The 19,012-nt window shown below is 48.3% G+C and overlaps 1 protein-coding gene across 1 annotated transcript in view; it reads right to left on the bottom strand.

Annotated features, from left to right (window-relative positions):
* Window positions 1-5,798: 5,798 nt before the first annotated feature.
* The window catches only part of MSRA (methionine sulfoxide reductase A), a 158,583-nt gene continuing 145,369 nt past the window's right edge, over window positions 5,799-19,012 (bottom strand). The window contains exon 6 of the mRNA XM_033145166.1: window positions 5,799-6,444. Coding sequence (XP_033001057.1) covers window positions 6,286-6,444 — 159 coding nt within the window. The 3' untranslated portion in view covers window positions 5,799-6,285. The remainder of the gene's footprint in view (window positions 6,445-19,012) is intronic.

Consider the following 19,012-nt stretch of genomic DNA (forward strand, 5'->3'; position numbering starts at 1 on the left):
CACTGTCCAATGGGCATGCTTTGTAGTCAGTAAGCATTAAGCCATTTGACCGCCCCTCTCCTTGGGCATTCTTTTTTCTAGTACAGTTGTACCTTGGATCTCAAATTTCTTGGCTTCTGAACAAATCGGCTCCCGAACGATCGAAACACGCAAGCGAGCGTTCCGGTTTCTGAACGTTCATTTGGAAGCTGAACGTCCAACGGGGCCAGTGTGGTGTAGTGAAGAGCGGTAGACTCGAATCTGGTGAACCATGTTCGCGTCTCCACTCCTCCACATGCAGCTGGTGGGTGACCGTGGGCTAGTCACACTTCTTTGAAGTCTCTCAGCCCCACTCACCTCACGGAGTGTTTGTTTTGGGGGAGGAAGGGAAAGGAGAATGTTAGCCGCTTTGAGACTCCTTCGGGTAGTGATAAAGCGGGATATCAAATCCAAACTCTTCTTCTCTTCTTCCTCTTCGCCGTCCGAGTGTCTCTTTGCACCTTGCCAAAACCACCCCTTCCCCAAAGGCCAGGTCAAATTTCCACAGCTTGCCCACCTGGGTGGGCTGCCTACCTGGGCCACCAGCTGCCCATCTTCCTGCCTCCTTCCCTGGTTCTCATCTCCAGTTCCCTCCTCCTTGCCTGTTATAATGACCTAACACAGGCATAGGCAAACTCGGCCCTCCAGATGCTTTGGGACTACAATTCCCATCATCCCTGACCACTGTCCTGTTAGCTAGGGATCATGGGAGTTGTAGTCCCAAAGCATCTGGAGGGCCAAGTTTGTCTATGCCTGGCCTAACAGCTCTGAGACCCAAACTTGCCATCACACTGTAGTTCATTGCACCACCTGTCTGCAGCCAGGTGAACTGCAGCATGATGACAGTCTTACATTTTTATTACAGGTGAAACTCGAAAAATTTGAATATCATGGAAAAGTTCATTTATGTAAGCAATTGGAGTTTAATATATGAGATAGACTCATGACATGCAAAGCGAGATATATCAAGCCTTAATTTGTTATAATTGTGATGATTATGGCGTACAGCTGATGAAAACCCCAAAGTTGAGATTGTTAATTTGGGGTTCTCATCAGCTGCAAGCCATAATTATCACAAGTATAACAAATAAAGGCTTGACATATCTCGCTTTGCATGTCATGAGTCTATCTCATATATTAGTTTCACCTTTTAAGTTGAATTACTGGAAGAAATGAACCTTTCCACGATATTCTAATTTTTCGAGTTTCACCTGTATATATGTGCAAGTGTGTGTGTGTGTATTCGAACGTGAGCCTGCTGATCCCCTCCTGTTGTGTATGGGTGGTGCTTAGGATCCAGACTCAAAGGATGCATTCGTGATTAATATATAGTATTATTATTTGAAGATTGCTCCAAAGAGTGTTTGGAGAGTGAGCTTCCTCTGGGACAAAGGTTCTTTATGGATCATACTCTTAATTCATCCATTAAAATAACTCAGGGAGTTGTTATTTTTTTAAAAGACAACTTGCTATCTACTTAAAGGGAATCCTCAGTACTCACAGTTCCTCCGTGTAGCAGTGAGCTGCAGTCAGGACCCACCAACTGCTCAGAATCACACCTCCACAGAAATGCTGCTCATTTGATTGGATGCTGGCCTGCCAGGGAAGTGTCTGAGAGGCAGTCGTTGCTTCTGATCCTGAGGTGGCTTTGAATTCAGGCCACAGGCCACAATGCACAGGTGGCAATGCCTGTAGCTCTGTCAAGAGATAGCAGAATTATTTTGTTCCCTGCAAGGTTTATGCCCATATGGCAGACTAGGGAAAGTGAGGCCGGGCTTGGCTGGAAGCATGTGTCATGGCCATGGGCCTTGCAGTACGATGACTTGTTTCAAACCTGCCCCCCCCGGGTTCCTGTGGATAGCACCAAGACTGAGGGCTTTTTGCCACCTAGATATCAGGAATAAACAGAATCCGCCTACCTGTATGGGAGATTCTCGTGAAGGATGCTAGCAAAAGGAGAAGGCGCTGCAGCATTTTAGCCTCGTTCTAAAGCGGCCCTCTGTCTTCATGTTCAGACCAGAAGCTACAAGAAGCAACCCCATCATTCTTCATTGTACGGGACATAAGCAATCTGTTTGCCTAGAAGTGACATCACTCACAGTTCCTCCCACATTGCCAGACCCCATGTGATGTCACCCACCGGCCTGTTCCCTTGTGGTGATGTCATAATGGAATGCTGGGTCTGGCAGTGAGTTGGAAGGCCGGCAATCTGCGGGTGTCTAGCCTCTGTTAATTTCCCCAGGGGGATCTCTGAATACTGAAAGGAGGAAGCGTCACAAGGGATCCGATGTCGAGATTTGGCAATCCCAAGGAAGAAATGCGAAGGTGGCTTTTCAAATGAGCTTCTTGTGTGTGTGTGTGTGTGTGTGTGTGTGTGTAGTCATACCTCGGGTTACAGACGCTTCAGGTTGCGCGTTTTTGGGTTGCACATCGCGCCGAACCCGGAAGTACCGGAAAGGGTTACTTCCGGGTTTTGGCGCTCACGCATAAGCGCTTAATTGCGCTTTGCACATAAGCACCAAATCACAATCCGTGCGTACACAGACGCGGCGCTGCGGGTTGCGAACGCTGTGGGTTGCGAACGCGCCTCCCGCATGGATCATGTTCGCAACACATACACATACACAAACAACCACCAGTCTCCGGACATGTAATACCCAAAAACTTCACACCAGGTAGCACAATCCCTGCCGCCGCTATTTTAGAAATTAAATTATATTAATGGAAAGAAACCAGGAATCTAGTGACAAATGCATCTACTCTGTGAGGTTTTTTTGTACGCATTTTGGGTTGAAAATTTGCTTTAAATGCATAGGGTAGATGGGGCCCAATATGGCAGCTATGTGAGGTCGCAGTGTCGTAATCCAGGTTACAAATAACCAGGAACCTTTTGTGTGGTGGGGGTGGGGTGGGGGTTGCAGAAATGCCTAAAAAACCATAGAGATAATGGGCGGGTATGTCTTGCACCCACGCGCAGCACTTACAAACACAAGAGACCGAGCGAAACCTCTTTCCAAATGGCGGCAGCCCAGCATAGCAATACATATAGCCCCAAACAGCTGAAGGGGGACATTTGTTTTCCGGAATGAGAAAAACCGCTCCCGACACTTGCTGAGCTCAAGGCCCGTGGTATCCGATTTGCTAATAAATCCAATCTCTTTGTGCAAAAAGCACGGCAGCTTCAAGGCTGTAATTTCTTACTGCTCCTTGGAAATGGGCCTTCCCGTGCCAGAGGCCCTCACCCAGCAGCGGGAGAAAAATAACACTCGCCCGGGCAATACTAACTAAAGAGGTAAAGGCAGCCACGAGTAAAGAATCAGCTGCAGCGCTATTATGCTCTATTCCCCTTTTCACCCCTGCGCCTGGGAAATTAGATCGGGCCAGGTTCCTCGATAGTGAAGAACAGAACAATTCAGAGGTATAACGTTTCCACACAATGTGCTCAGTTACTATAGGAACCATGCCTTCTAAGGCTGAGGGGGGCAGCTCAGGAGGGAGGGCAGACTGACATGTTAGACCCTAGCCAAGGGCAAACATTGAAAAGGATGGGTGGGTAGGGGGTGTTGCTCACCACTGAGCCAGTTTGGCCCCATGACCGTGGGTGCCATGCAGCGTGCATGGCCTTGGCACTGAAATTTGTGGGTGCCCGGCCCCTTCATGGGGAATTTCGTGGGTGCCCCGGGGAGTTGGCACCTATGCCACATGACCCATTCTGACCACCAAACTGCAGGGCGGAAGGAGAATGCCCTGAAGCGGTCGTGGGATTGTGGCTTTGAGCACGTGGCCATTGAAACGATCCATAGAATCATAGGGTTGGAAGAGACCACAAGGGCCATCCAGTCCAACGCCCTGCCAAGCAGGAAACACCATCAAAGCATTCCTGACAGGTGGCTGTCAAGCCTCTGCTTAAAGACCTCCAAAGAAGGAGACTCCACCACACTCCTTGGCAGCAAATTCCACTGTCCAACAGCTCTCACTGTCAGGAAGTTCTTCCTAATGTATAGGTGGAATCTTCTTTCTTGTAGTTTGAATCCATTGCCCCATGTCCGCTTCTCTGGAGCAGCAGAAAACAACCTTTCTCCCTCCTCTATATGACATCCTTTTATATATTTGAACATGGCTATCATATCACCCCTTAACCTTCTCTTCTCCAGGCTAAACATACCCAGCTCCCTAAGCCGTTCCTCATAAGGCATCGTTTCCAGGCCTTTGGCCATTTTGGTTGCCCTCCTCTGGACACGTTCCAGCTTGTCAGTATCCTTCTTGAACTGTGGTGCCCAGAACTGGACACACTGGAACCAAACCACATTTGTTTGCCACGGGAGAGCAGATGGAAGCGGGGTGAACGGTGGTGCAAGGATTAGATGGTTGGCGTTCCAGCGGTGGGCAACTCAGCAGAAACCTCAGTTATGGAGGGGCCTGATCTGTAGCTTTACAGAGCGGAGTGGTTAATGCAGCCACTCCAAGCCCAGGTCGGCAGCCTCGATGTATGGAGCCGAAAAGCACCTTGGGGTATGTGGACTCGAGATAACAGCACAAGACACTTTTTTTCCTTAGCAACCTGTAGCTCTTTATTACAGTCTCCTTACCGATCCAGACCACCACCTGGGTCAAGAAGACTCAGGTTTCTTCAGCTTCCCCCACGTCCCAGCTGCTCTCACAAATAAGAAACAACTGCATTCTTTACAACTGAGCGAAGGAGTGGGGAGAGAATCACAGAAGTAATTTCAGGGGCGGGCGGGCAGGGAATTGCATGCCAAAGACATCTGGGGCAGTAACGGAAGGGTACCCATGGGCCGAGGATCTTACAAAACTGCACATTTGATGCTACAGAAATCAAACCTTGCGGCTCCTCCTTCAGTCAAGAGACTTCCCCACAGTCCAAGCTCTCAATTTTCACACTTATTTTCAGCATAATTCCCCACCCCAAGAGGATAGCAGAAGCTTTATATACCACAGCTGCAAAAGCAACTCAGTTGTGCCCACGTAGCTCCCCTCCCGAAATGCCTTCCGACAGAATTAACTTCTGCAAGAGAACACATAAAAGATCTGTGGCCTGAACCCACAGAATTAAGGCATTAGCCGAACGCAGATCGATATAACTGAGCTCTGGCACCAGTTTCAAAACGAATGGGGCCCTATTCACACCATTAGGATTCCATCGTGGGAGAAGAGGGGCCATTCTTGTCATCCCCACCCTCTCTTGGCACATTCTCGTTGCCTGCCCCTAACCCCCCGTTGGGAGATGTGAAGTGGGAGCCTGCTTTCCTCATGCTGGGGTGTCATGCTGGTGATACAGAACTCTACAAAACTAGGTTTCTAAATCCTGGGGGGAGGGGGGGGAGTCTGCAGAGGTTGCTTGCTTCAAACCTTCATCCCTGGTGCATGGAGGGTGGTGGGAGTTGGGTGACAGGGACACAACAGAAGGTGGGGGGCTATCAGAATAACCCCGCCAACCCTGCAAAATATTCTAACCCCGCGAACTGGGCTTTAACAACCGAACGGGGGCTTTGCAAGTATGAGCATTTACAGCAAAGAAGCTAGAGGGGTGTGCAGATGCTTTGCTCTTTCTCTGTTGTCTGCTTCTCAAAATCCTCTCCCGGGGGCTTTCACCCATCATCATCTTGTTTATCTATCTCTTCTCTCTCCTGCATGGGAACACACAGCCTTGCCTTTCACACCCCCTTCCGATTCCAGGACTAATGCTGGCGCACAGCGTGAAACACCCAGTCCAACCCTGGGCTCCATTGCAGAGACTATGTCCACCTGAGTGCTTGTGATGGGATTCTGAGCCGTGTAGATTCCGCAAAATTACACATTACAGGCCTTCCTGGACTGCACCACTTCAGAATGTAGATTGGGGGAGTGCATTTTTGAATGCTCCCCTTTATTTATTTTTTTAAAACCCAAACGCTTTGTGTGTAGAAAACTAATATTCCAGGCTATGGCAGTACACCAGTTGAGGCATCCGACGAGCTGAATTCGTTTTCACTTACATGGAAGAGCATGATACAAAAGTGGTTTTCCCCGTCTGCATCCTGAAGTGGTGGAGTCCAACAAGGACTCCAGGCATGTGGCTCTGCTAAACGCATAGCTCAGCAATCAGCCTTTCCTTGCAAACAGGTGCCTTTGATTTCACGGCATTCACTGGCGGGGAGAGCGCCCCGAAGACTGCAGCCAAACTGTAGGAAAGATCCAGAGCATGTCCCCTTGCGTCCGACATCTTGCTTTAAGGTGCTGAGGCGGTTGCAGGAGGAAAGATCACTTTTAGATGCCGATGGGGCAGGAAACCCCGGTGCCTCCAAGTCCGCAGTAGCCATTAGGGTGCTTGCTCAGGTACTGCTGGTGATACTCTTCAGCGTAATAGAACGCTGGAGCCTCGCGGATCTCAGTGGTGATCGTGCCGAAGCCTTTCTCCGTCAACACCTGCCAGAGGGAGGAAAGGAGAGAGAGAATCCCATTAGGAATTGTTTGCACTGAGGTAAGAAAGTCATTTGCGTGACCCACCACCCAGCAAACAGAGGGTAGAGCCCGATTCAGGAGTCTATAGCTAGGGGGTCTTCGCACACATGGTTGCACATGTGAAAACTTCCCCAGAATCTGCAAAGCTGATAGTTCAGGGCTGCAAATTCCAGAGAAGTCTCTGCATGGTGAAGTATAAGCATGGAGGCCCCCTCCTCTATATGTGGGCGTCAGGAGAGGAGTCCACAATGCCAGGGTGGGGGCTACCCAGGGAGGACATGAGAACATAAGCAGAGCCTGCTAGATCAGGCCAGTGGTCCATCTATTCCAGCATCCTGTTCTCATGGTGGCCAACCAGATGCTCCAGTCCCATCAGAGTTCCTTCCTTATTGTTCACTTCCTTCCATTTCTGGGTGCATGTTTAAAGAACCTTTTCTCTTAGTTGCATGGCTTGGAGGGGGGGAAAGTGGTGGGTTTTTTTTTACCGCAGCTGTCAGAGAACAAATTGGAAGCAAATTGCTGTGTGTGTGAAATTACTTTCACTTGCTTTCCAGAATGGTGGTGATATAGGTCTACTGCACTACAGGGGTGGGGGTGGGGGGGAATCACTATATACCGGAGACATGTTCCAATCCATTGATTGCAAAAATGAATTGCTTAGATCCAATTCCCCCCAGGCAAAGACTATTTCCACTGCTATGGGGGATCCCATCTAACTCCTTTATCTTGGCAAAGTTTTTGGTTGAAACAAATGGTTCTTACACAGTGCAATCTCAGCCAAGAAGGAAACGGAATGAGTGGGAGGGTGTTTGTAGAGCTGATTTCTCAGAAATGGGGAGCAGCTAATTCTCCATTAGGTGAGTAACCTGATATCTGTAATCACCTAGGAGGGACATATCCAGCCAGCCATATCCATCTTGGAACAGAGTCCATAAGCTGACCTCGTGGATACAGCACACAGCGCAATTTTGGGTCTTTCTGTTGTTGGGTTTCCCCCCAGATTTTTCTTGTTCCCCATCACCCCCTGCTATGTGTAGCATTCCACCTGATTTCAAGTCCTGAGAACTCGAAAGCTTGCCACAATTTTGCAATGTTTTCAGCTGACCTTAATAAAGGCATTGCCTAGCTGTGGATTTGAGGAGTTCCCCCTTCTCCATGGACCAACACAGCTACCTTTGCTTTTCATGTGCAAACAATTTGAATGTAGGAGAAAGCCTGTTGGTTCCCTTGAACCCTGTTTACTTACGTATATCCTGCCCTTCTTCCCAAAGGAGCCCAGGGGGGAATGTGACCAAGAGAGCCAGTTTGCTTTAGTGGTTGGCGTGTCATATTAGGTCAACGGGAGAGCACAGTGCAAATCTGCACTCAGGCACGGAGCTCAGTGGGTGACCTTGGGCCAGTCTCTGCCTCTCAGCCTAACCTACCTCTCTGGGTTGTTGTGAAGATGAAACGAAGAGCAGGGTGAACTACAACACACGAACAAATAAAAGGAGTTAAATCCTGAGTCTTCGCAGTTAGCGAAGCAGGCATGGCTCCAGGGGGAGGGAAAGGAGGGGGAAATGTATTTCCCCTAACAGCGGAAAAGGTGTTTGGAAGAATCCAATTCCACCGAGTTGGACTGTTGTTGTTTTGGCTGCTGGCACCATACCGTGGGGAGTCTAAGATGGTGCGAAAAAGAAAAGGAAAGGAAGGCTTTCTTGTTTACATCTGAAGTCTGAAAGTGGTGTGCTGTGAATAAACAAAGGATGCTTCCCCCAAAATGCTGTGTCAGCGAAAGGCCCTCCCAGCAAAACAGCTCTGCGGCACATGCCTCTGAGCCAAAGGCGTACAGCAGCAGCTCAACTTTTGCCTTTCTGCTCTCCCTCGTTTACTCATCGAGTGCCATATTTCTGGATGCCTTCAAATGGCCTCCTGCCCCTCATACACCCACCCAGCCATGCCTTCTGAAGGCAGAGTGACTAAAGCGGAGTTTGCATGCAGCTGGACTTCTGAGCAAAGTCAAATAGTCACCCTGCGGTTGGGGGACAGCAGAAATCAGGTCACCTTTCTTCATTCCTGGGAACGTAAGATCTGAAAACAGGACGCAACGGGAGGTGGCCCAGGTGCCAGTTCTGGCTGGCAGAGAAGCAACTTTTGACCTGTAACTCGCCCACGTTCTCCTAACGGATAAAAAGAGCCCTCCAGACCCTGCCAGTCTCTGTGCGGCCCACGCACACTTGCTGCAGGATCGGCTTCTGACCTTGCTTTTGCCACAAACCTGCTGGTGGCAGCTGATAAATCAGGGACGGGGGCTCAGACTCTGACATCTGCGCCCTTCCTTATATTGGCCTGCTGACAAAACCAGCTGCTAAAATCTCAGAAAGGGGCCTAGGGTTAGGACAGGCTGTTCGGTCCTGCAGAGGAGACTTTTAAGTTAAAAAGAGAGGGGATAATTTAAAGTGCACATTTGTGCCCTCTCTTTTTTCCAGCTCTCAAGGGCTCTGGGCACAACTCAGAGGCTTCCTTTCTGCCCTCCGAACAGGAACTGTGCTTTGCTTTTAACCCCTGCAGATCTGAGTGTGAAATATTCACCCGAGAGGCTGGCTGCTTTGATATCTGCCCATCGCAATGGACACCTAAGCTTCTGGCTGCACCCCTCTCCCCCAAATAGCCCCTGGAGTATGGAGGCCAACCAGACTGTGAGCAAGACGCATTCACCACGATAAATTTATTGGGGCAAGATTGGAACGGCCCCGTTTCTCATCTCTGGTGGAAGTTGCAGAAGCTCCAATATGCAGGTGAAAGTTAATCTGTGTATGTGACTGAGGGTTTATCCACCTTCTGCCCTGCATGCTTTCTTTCTAGGCACAGATATGGACTTTCCCGATCCGTATCTGAGTGCTTCCCACCCCCACCCCCCCGCCACAGCTTTCCTTGAGGAAACCTGATCATTACCACTGAAATGAAGTAAACAGCAATTCAGGTTTTCTGTGAATTGCCGTTTGCTCCTAATCAGTGGCCGATAGTGGATTTTTTTGGGGGAAGTGGCAAGGTAACCCGCCCCCAAAAAGCACTTGAACAAGGACCTGTAAAGACCAGACCTCTGCCTAGAAATGTGGAGCGATGGTTAAGTGTGGATGAGCCCTGCGTTTTCCTTTCGACATTATAGCAGCATGTACTTCAACCGATCCCATTTTCCTGCAACAGCCCCAATTGACAAATCCACTAGGAAGCCACTCACCCACTAGCTTGCCCATGATTTGTCTGCTGGGAGAAATCAGGGGAAGCTTCTTTGAAATGACAAAGAAAAGCATATATGCTTAGGAATATTAGGTGTTAGGAAGGCAGCAAACTGCCTTGTCTGTGTCAGACCAAGGGCCCAGCTGACTCGCTATTGCCTTCACCAGCCTTCTTCAACCTAGTGCCGCCCAGTTGTTTGGGGACTACAGCTTCCCTAACTGGCACAACCAATAGTCAGGGAGGGAGGGAGATAGAGACCAAACTATCTGGAGGGCACCTGTTTGGTTAAGACAGGCCTACACTGACTGATTGGGATTCTCCCAGGTATTACGCATGGGCAAGAGCGGTCCTATTTTTGTCCGCAAAACGCTGGAGATTTTGCAGGGGGTGTTGTGCTCCGAGGAAGGCACGGTTCCAGGATCTGACACCTCTTGAAAACCTTCTTCTGTTTTATTGTGTGTTAGTCCTTGCAGCTGTTGCTCTTCTCACCTTTGTAGCAGTATCTCTTCTGGAGGGCTAGCACTTCCCACGCCACATTCCCACCATACCACTTTAACAGGCACGGCGTCCCCTGGCAAATCCTGGGACCTATAATTTGATAAAGGGTGCTGAGAGGTGTTAGAGGAGACGTCTCACAAAGCTACAGCTCCCAGCACCCTTAACAAACCACGTTTCCCAGGATTTTTTTTGGGGGGGAGCTATTAAAGTGTATGTGAGTGCTTTAAATGTATGGTGGGGCATCTCTCTCTCTCTTTGCCATTTAAACAGGGTGTGGTCTTATAAACTACATGCTCTGTCCCCCTGTTAGAGTTGCTCTCCTTTCCATCTTCCATCCTATTTCTCTCTTTCCAGCCACTGCAGAAGCAGCAGATGAAAGAGAGGGAAGAGGCAGACGAGGGAGATGGAGGGAGGGAGAGTAACAAGGAATGCAGCGCGCTTTTCCAAGAGAACTTGGCGTTTGCAGCCCCTCTCCATCCCTGCCAGCCATGGAACAGCAGTGACTTGGCAAGAGTTAAAGAGACAGATGTCAGTCTCATCTGGTTGCTTTGGCTCCAGTTGTTTGTTCAAAATGAACAGCAAAGTCAAGCAAGCGTGGGGGCCTTTGTGCCCAGAGAGAAAGGAAATGAGCAAAGCCCTTCTGGTCAGCGCCTCTGACTCTTGAAGCCCATCTTGGTTTACATGGCTTGAATGAACGTGACGAGGCTTGCGAGGCACAATTGGGAGAGAGAGAACCATCGGGCCAAAACTTAAACAACAGAGAGAAGGGTATGCTTGACAGCCCCTGCATTTTGTGGAATGTGCAGAGAGGAGCAAATGATCCTTTTAGCATATTCCAGAGCAATGGCATTGACTTGTCTTGAGTGACCAGAAGACCACAAGAAGGCCTTCCATTATGGTCTGTGATGCAAGTACTGATGTCCCATTGGCTTCGCTGGAGCAAGTTTGTGACTTTATTACATCATGAGGGGTTTGGTAGACAAAAGCCTGCTTCTGACGCATGAAATGGACAGAAAGAGGACTGGTTTATACAGACGCTAAGATGCTGAACAACAGACCAGGTTAACAAAGTAAGAGGTGGGGTGGGGGAAATTGGGAACGCGAAACATGAAGAAAGAAAGCCTAGGACCATGGCCCTACTGATTCCTTTAGCCACCAAGCATTCAAACAAGCATGATCATAGGTCGGTGACACCTAGTGCCAAGTGGATTTTTCAAAGGAAGGCATAACCGGACCGCATCTTAATCGTATGTATTTTGCATGCGCCTTTCATGTAAAATACATACATTTTACATGAAATATGCACTTTTCGATGCTTTTCAGTGCATTCACCTATAAAGCATGCATTTTGAGCACATCTTCTGCGTACTTTGTGCACACTGAAAATGCATTGCAAAATCAGTGTAATTTGTGTAGTTCCGCAAGCGGGTTCAGGAGTGTTGGATTGGGCTGTGAAAAGTGGACGAAATGCATTCCTCCCTGATCCCTAATTGCTACAGAGCCACCATCATGAAGACCTTACTGGCTGCCATTAAGTGCACTATGCTTTATTTTGGGCATTAGTGTGTTATAAAAGAATTGTGACTGCATCATAGGGGCCTGGGCACGACCTCCTTGCTCCACAGTAATGAAGTTAGCATACGCCACTCTCTGTGCCACTGCAATGAGGCACATCTACAGAACCAGGAAGTTCGGATATACAAAGTTTTAACTGCATTTCATGTGTCCCTGTCATATTTGCTCAATTGTGCAGCTACTTCTCAGTGCGGAGCTTGACAAACAGAAATTTTCTGTACTGGCTAACCAGGTGGAAAATGCATATTAGGCAGCATGGACAGTCACATGTAAGCGGAGACAATTTTGCCTTTGTGGCGCCCATAGTCGGGTTCACATTATCCTATAATAATGGAAGAAGAAACCCATCGGATCAGGCTGAAGGGTCATCTAAGCTAAGCATCCTGTTGCCAACCAGATGCCCATAGAAAACTCGCAAGTAGGAGATGAGTGCAACAGCACTCTCCCCATTTGTGATTGGGATAGAGGACAACCCATTTGTCCCCCACAAAAAAAACTCCAAATAGTGCAAGAAAATGAAACGGAACACACACATTTGCAAAAGGGACAAAGGGAGGAAAACATGATGCAATTATACAGATTTCAAGCAACACCAGCCGACCTGAATTGCCCAGCACCACTCACTGAGTCTAGGGGTTTTTTGCATCATAGTTTCACAGGGCCAATCCTAATGGACTTACACATGCTCTCGTTGGTGCTAGAAGAAAATGAAGTTGTGCGTTTAATGCTGTAAAAGTTTGTTTTATTTTATTTTTTAAAAAATGAATATTCTGTGCAGGCAGCTGATGTGGTACAGTGACTAGAGTGTTTAAGACTAAGTTCAGCAAGATCTGGATTCAAATCCCCACTGGGTGGTTCAGTCTCTATACCTCATAGGGTTGTTGTGGGGACAAAACAGAAGTTGCCTTGAGCTCCTTGGAGGTCAGGCAGCAAAAAAATGGAGTAAGCAAGTAAAAGTGCCCTGTTTTGAAAAGCAGTTCAAAGTATTAACCATTCAGTTGAAATTTGAGGAGAATCCAGACCCTAGCTAAATGCTAACAGGTGCATGGCTCTTTAAACAGAGGTCGCACAGAACCCGGATGCTTTTGGACCGGTCCCCTACTTAGCAATTGCCACTAGATTCCGAAAGTCACTGTTGAGAGCCGGGAGGACCCGTTAGTCACTGACCTTCTATGGCAAGTGAAGCTACATCATCGTTAACAACAACAACAACAACAGGGAGGTAGCGCCGATTGTATGTGCCTCTTTGCATACGCACATCAATGCATGCGAGAAGAAGGGCCGCTTTGTAGAGAAACTTGCCAACAAACCTACTTTTGGTGCCATCTGCTCCGAAGAGAGTGAGCACCTGTTCGGAGCAGCTGCTGATCGCGGAATGTAGGTAAGGGAGAAATCAGTTTCATTCTCGACTTGGCCTGCTGCAGGTAGCACATGGGCCTCACCAACGGGAATGCCAACTGTTCCCTTTTAAGCTTGTCCTAATTAGGAAGCGGGGAACGTTCTGAAATCTCAAAACTGTTTGGTTAGATTATTACAGGAAGTTCCAAGAGAAGAGAGGATGGCGAGCCTCCTCCCTCTCCTGAACGTCAGTTTCGGTTGCTCTTTTTATCAAGGATGCCAGCTTATTGCTGGGCAAGGGGTGGGGGAAGAGTGAAAAGAGCATCCCGAACTCCTTTTCACACCTTAGCCCAGCCTTCATTGGCACGGTCCTTATCAGTAGAGCATAAACAGCCCTCCCCCTGGCCCTCCGACTTTCATTCGCAAGTGACTCCATTGCATGTGATGCTTCTATCAGACACTAAAAATACTGCCTCCCCATTTTAAACAGAACATTTCAGAACAAGGATTTAGATGGCAACGAGACCCATGGGGGGGGGGGCCTGGAAAAGCACCAAAATTGCTGAGAAGAGAGAAAGTGTTCCCTCATCCCAAAATGTAATATGAGAAGAGCCCGGCTGCTGGATCAGGCCAAATGGGGGCACATCTAATCGAGCATCTTGTTTCCTACAGTAGCCAAGCAGATGTCCCAAATGGGAAGCCCACAAGCTGGCCATGGGGGCAATAGCTGTCTCATGCTCTTCTCCCCCAGTGTTTAGAAGTCTAGCCCCACCCTCCACCCTCCGGCCACTCACTCTGGATCCCTCCCAAGCAAACGAAGGCTGCACCGAGGAGATGAGCTCCTCTTCTGGGCCTGTTTGGCCTGTTGCTCAGCAATGTGCAGGACTCTCAAGTGGGGTGTCTGAGGGGGAGGAGGGCCAGCAGGACTGGGACTGTCCTGCTGTTGGGTAGAGAGGACAACCTCTGACCCATCTCTCTCTCTCTGCATCTGCACTCACACTGTGACTCTCAGCCTCTAACCCTGTCCTGGAAGGTCCTCCTCCTGATCTCCCACCACCCCTGATTGCTCAACCCATCTGCTTCTAACACCTCCTACCTAGTTCATCACTTCCCTCGACTGCTCTTCAGTGTCCCAGCGCCACGATCTAGGGTCCATGTTAACGTCTTCTGTGTCCTCCCTGGGAGGCTTTTGGGTGGGTGGTTCCCACCACTCTTCCTCATCCAGCCAGTTCCTGACAGACGGACTGTTGGTTTGATTTGGCATAAGGTAAGCTTCCTGTGCTCCTAACACTTAGCCTTGGGTCGATGGTGGGAATTTAAAGTAACTGTTCTACTTATAAAAGGGGGGAAGTCAACACGGAGGTAATTCCGCCGCCCAGCAGGGGTCCCTTCAGTTTGCGTCATTAATTGAGCCTGCAAGTGCCATGGTTTGATCTACAAGGGCTTGGCTCTCTCTTCGCTGCTAATCTCGATACCATGTAGAGCTCCCAAATGAATAATGTAGTGTTTGTGTTTTCCAAGCCAACTCCATTATCTCGCAAGGTACACCTGGCGTATACGAGGCAGATTTCCCTTCACCGAAGTGCGCAGGCAATGGCTTGAGCTTTTGAGATGGAGAAGAGTTTTAAATCAGAGTTTAGATACTGACAGCCGTGCAAGCGTTTCCCATGGTCACCTTCACAACAATGCCTGAGCCCAACATAACACCGGGCCCGGTGGGGTGTGTGTGTGTGTGTGTGTGTGTGTGTGTGTGGAGAACGGCTTGGACATAAAAAGGAACCTCCTTTTCTTTTTGCTTTGCAGCAAGAACTAGAAAGACAATAGCGTCTGGCAAGATGTCTGGTCCAACCCATTGTGTCATCCTACTCGAGATACGACGGCACAACCTACATATCTGGCAATGATCATGGCGCTTCATTCATGGATTCCTTCCACTTCTCCATTACACGGCAGGAGAAGGAGACAGCTACTGAAGTTGTGCTCAGTTCCTCACTCAGTCTCCTCTGCCCCTGATGGTAGGGAACATTGGGGAGCTGCCTCCCCCCCAAAAAAATATTGGGGTGTGTGTGTGGCAAAAACACTTGGCCCCCTGGATTTGGCACCCCTGCAGCCATGTATAAAATTCTGCATAGCATGGAGGAAATGGATATGGTGGTGTTTTTCTCCCTGTTTTGTAATACTAGAAACACCCAATGGTGGCCAGCCAACAAGGTGGAATATTGGAAGATTCAGGAAAGAGAAGGTAAATACTTCTCCGTACAGGTCATAGGAACTTGTTCCCGCAAATGTGGTGGTGGCCAACAGCTTGGACAGCTTTAAAAGAAGGTTAGACAAATTTATGGGGGATGAGACTATTGATGGGGGAATTTTTGTCGTTCAGTCGTTCAGTCATGTTCGACTCTTCGTGACCCCATGGACCAGAGCACGCCAGGTACGCCTATCCTTCACTGCCTCTTGCAGTTTGGCCAAACTCATGTTAGTAGCTTCAGGAACACTGTCCAACCATCTCATCCTCTGTCGTCCCCTTCTCCTTGTGCCCTCCATCTTTCCCACAAGGAGAAGGGGACGACAGAGGATGAGATGGTTGGGGGAATAAGACTAACCAAAATGGCTATGTTCTGCCACCGCTGTTGAGAGACAGCATGCTTCTAGTTACAGGTAGGTAGCTGTGTTGGTTCCTTACAGCAGCACCTTAGAGACCAACTAAGTTTGTTGTTAGTCTGAGCATATTTCTGAAAGCAGTTGTTGGGTATCAGAAGTGGAGATACCCAGGTCTTGCTTGTGGGTTTCCCACAGGCGTCTTGTTGGCCACTGTGAAAACAGGATGCTGAACTAAATGGGTCCCCCCTTGGCCTGATCCAGCAGGCTCTTATGCTTTGATGCTTATTTCTGGCGCAATGACTGATAAGCATCATTACACACACCAAATGACTGCAGTTATCAGGTGACTATTGTAACAGAAGAAGAGTGAAATCCTACATCTTTGTGTAGCAAATGAGTAGAGGAGCAAAGGCAGCTTGTTGTTGTTGTTTTTAACAGCAAGGAAAAACCTCTGGTTTTGGATTGTTTAAAAAGGGGTGGGGGACACAAATATTTTCAATTCTAGGTCTCCTCTTCATTGCTAAAGCTCCAGCTGAACCGAACTGCAAGATCCACCCCCCCTCCCCATCATGCTGTTAAGAGTTTAGGTTCTGCTGGCATCTCTTATCTCCGAGAAGAAGACAAGCAGGAAGCTGAACGCGCGGCAGCTGAGAACACGCAGATTTAGAAGCAGCAGGCCGGAGCAGATGGGAGAGCGATTACTGATGCCGAAAGTTATTGTCTTTTAAAAATCTTGGCATTTCAAACAACGGGGGCGGGGAGGGGGCAAGAATGACAAAGAGAATGGCATGGAAGTGGGTTTGGCTTTTTTGTTTTACTTATCCCACTACTTTTCGGACAGCTAGAAGCTGGGAAAGGGTTAACCTCCCCCTACATAAAAGGCAGGTCACTGCCATATTACACCAGCCACAGCAGACTAAAGTTGAGGTGGTCTAACCTTCCTTCTCTGTGTTCGTACATATTGTTTTGAAGCCGATTCTCCGTTTGCTGTACTGTTTCCAAAACTTTTACGAAATATCTGCGAATTACCTTGAGAGATGTGTGCAAAAGGTGATCAATAAATGTACAAATAATAATAAACAAGCAAAAAAAAAATTGAGGTTATTTGCCGAGGCTTTGATTAAGGTTTCGCAAAGAACAGCTAAAAAATAATAATTTAAATGCTTGGTACCCTATACTTCATATTCCTAAAATTATTGAGGTACACCAGGAACTGGGTTACCTTGAATGTTTTCTATAAAGCTTTATTCAGACATGAAGCCTCGAGACAAAACCTCGATAGGATTAAAAATAAGTAAATAAAGGGGTTTCAGTTTCTCTCGCAGTAATCCCTAGGCTTTTGTCATGGTATCACTACTGACAAAGCTCTTTCTGAGAAGCAAGAGTATAAAATTGCTGCAATTGCCACTTAGCACACAACATACACAGAGCTAGGGCTCTGCAGTGTGTCAGTGCCTTTAGATGGCATGAATAGCCGTATTGCAGAGATGCAACACTTGTCCCAAGGACAAACGGCATCAATGGTGGCAAAGGAGAGATAATTCCCCCCCACCCCCACCCCCACCCCACTGCAATTTAACAAGATTCAGAATAGGGCATCTGAAAATGATAATTGCAGAAATGCCACCTGTCTGATGCAAGTCCTCGTGGACAGGAGTGACTAATCGTGGAGGCTGAAGTGTGTTTCGCTGTGTAATGGTGAATAGCGCTGCTAAGGCATTGTGCTGATGAATGGATGTCTCTATTAAAGCTGTGAAGACGGGGAAGTTCTCGCTGGGAGCTGAAGAAGAAAGCAAGAGGCAGAACAGGAAGGGGAAATTAGGGCAGGTGCAGAAACACTTCTGCTGGAAACGTCTGCAAGGTAAAGAGAAGCAGGGTTTATCTTTACAGAGGATCTCGAGTTCAATGAATCAGAGAAGAAGAAGAAGAAGAAGAAGAAGAAGAAGAAGAGTTTGGATTTGATATCCCGCTTTTCACTACCCGAAGGAGTCACAAAGCGCCTAACATTCTCCTTTCCCTTCCTCCCCCACAACAAACACTCTGTGAGGTGAGTGGGGCTGAGAGACTTCAGAGAAGTGTGACTAGCCCAAGGTCACCCAGCAGCTGCATGTGGAGGAGAGGGGAAGCGAACCTGGTTCCCCAGATTACGAGTCTACCGCTCTTAACCACTACACCACACTAGAAGAAAATGTTATGAAGCTTCGGGACAGTGGAGGCCTGCGCCTTTATGCAATGCGCCCCGGGGACAACTGCTACAAGGCATTAATGTCCCAAAGTTAATATGACCGCTGACTGTACAGGCCGTGGCATCAGACTCCTATGAATATTGTAAGGTCAGCACAAGGGCCTACTTGTTCAGCCTTCATGTGGTGTAATAGAAAATTCTTTCCAGTAGCACCTTAGAGACCAACTGAGTTTGTTCTTGGTATGAGCTTTCGTGTGCATGCACACTTCTTCAGATACGAAGCACACGAAAGCTCATACCAAGAACAAACTTAGTTGGTCTCTAAGGTGCTACTGGAAAGAATTTTCTATTTTGTTTCGAACATGCAGGGGGTTTTGGAACGTGGGGCTTCAAATAAAAAACCCTGCATTCTTTAGGGAAAATTCCAGCAAGTCATGTTGGTGGAAGAACAGATCAGCCCTCAGCCAGTTGTTTGTGCCTCCCCTCAGCAAGTGAAAAAGCAATGTGTCAAACATCAAAGTGTTTTGTTACAATACCCGCCGGTCAAAAACACCTTAAGTTTAAAGGATGTGGTGTGCAGAAGTACGTTTGGTATGAGGGGGTGCCATTTCCCCACTGAGGACATCAATGGGTCAAGAATGGCTGCTAACTCTCATATTTGTAGACTTGAATCTGCTGTTGGTCCAACTAGCTCAGTGTTGTCTACACAAAATGGGAGTCCCTCTCCGAAGTCTCCGATCCGGCTCTTTCTCAAGCCTCCTTGGAGATGCCCGAGACTGAACCTGGGACCTCTTGCATGCAAACCACGTTTTCCACCTCCGAGCTGCAAAGCCATCCTCCTCGAGACATAGAGCTTTATATATATGAGACTGCTCCCCCTAACAGTCCTTCATGGTACAAACCTAGGCTTGTTGGCCGATTTCAAGGCCGTTTGCTCCAGTGGTTCTGGTTGCCCCTGAGCTCTATCTCCTGCCCAGCTGTAGGGTGAAAGCAAGCATCAATCCTCCTACCCACCCTCCAGCTCCCCCACCACTCACTTCCTCCTTGAAAGCCCAACCTGTGCAGTCACAAGAAGTGGCCACCATGCCTCCTACAAATGCCAGTGTTGGTGCCCAT

The sequence above is a fragment of the Lacerta agilis genome, chromosome 3 (assembly GCF_009819535.1).
Source record: "Lacerta agilis isolate rLacAgi1 chromosome 3, rLacAgi1.pri, whole genome shotgun sequence".
NCBI classification, from domain to species: domain Eukaryota; kingdom Metazoa; phylum Chordata; class Lepidosauria; order Squamata; family Lacertidae; genus Lacerta; species Lacerta agilis.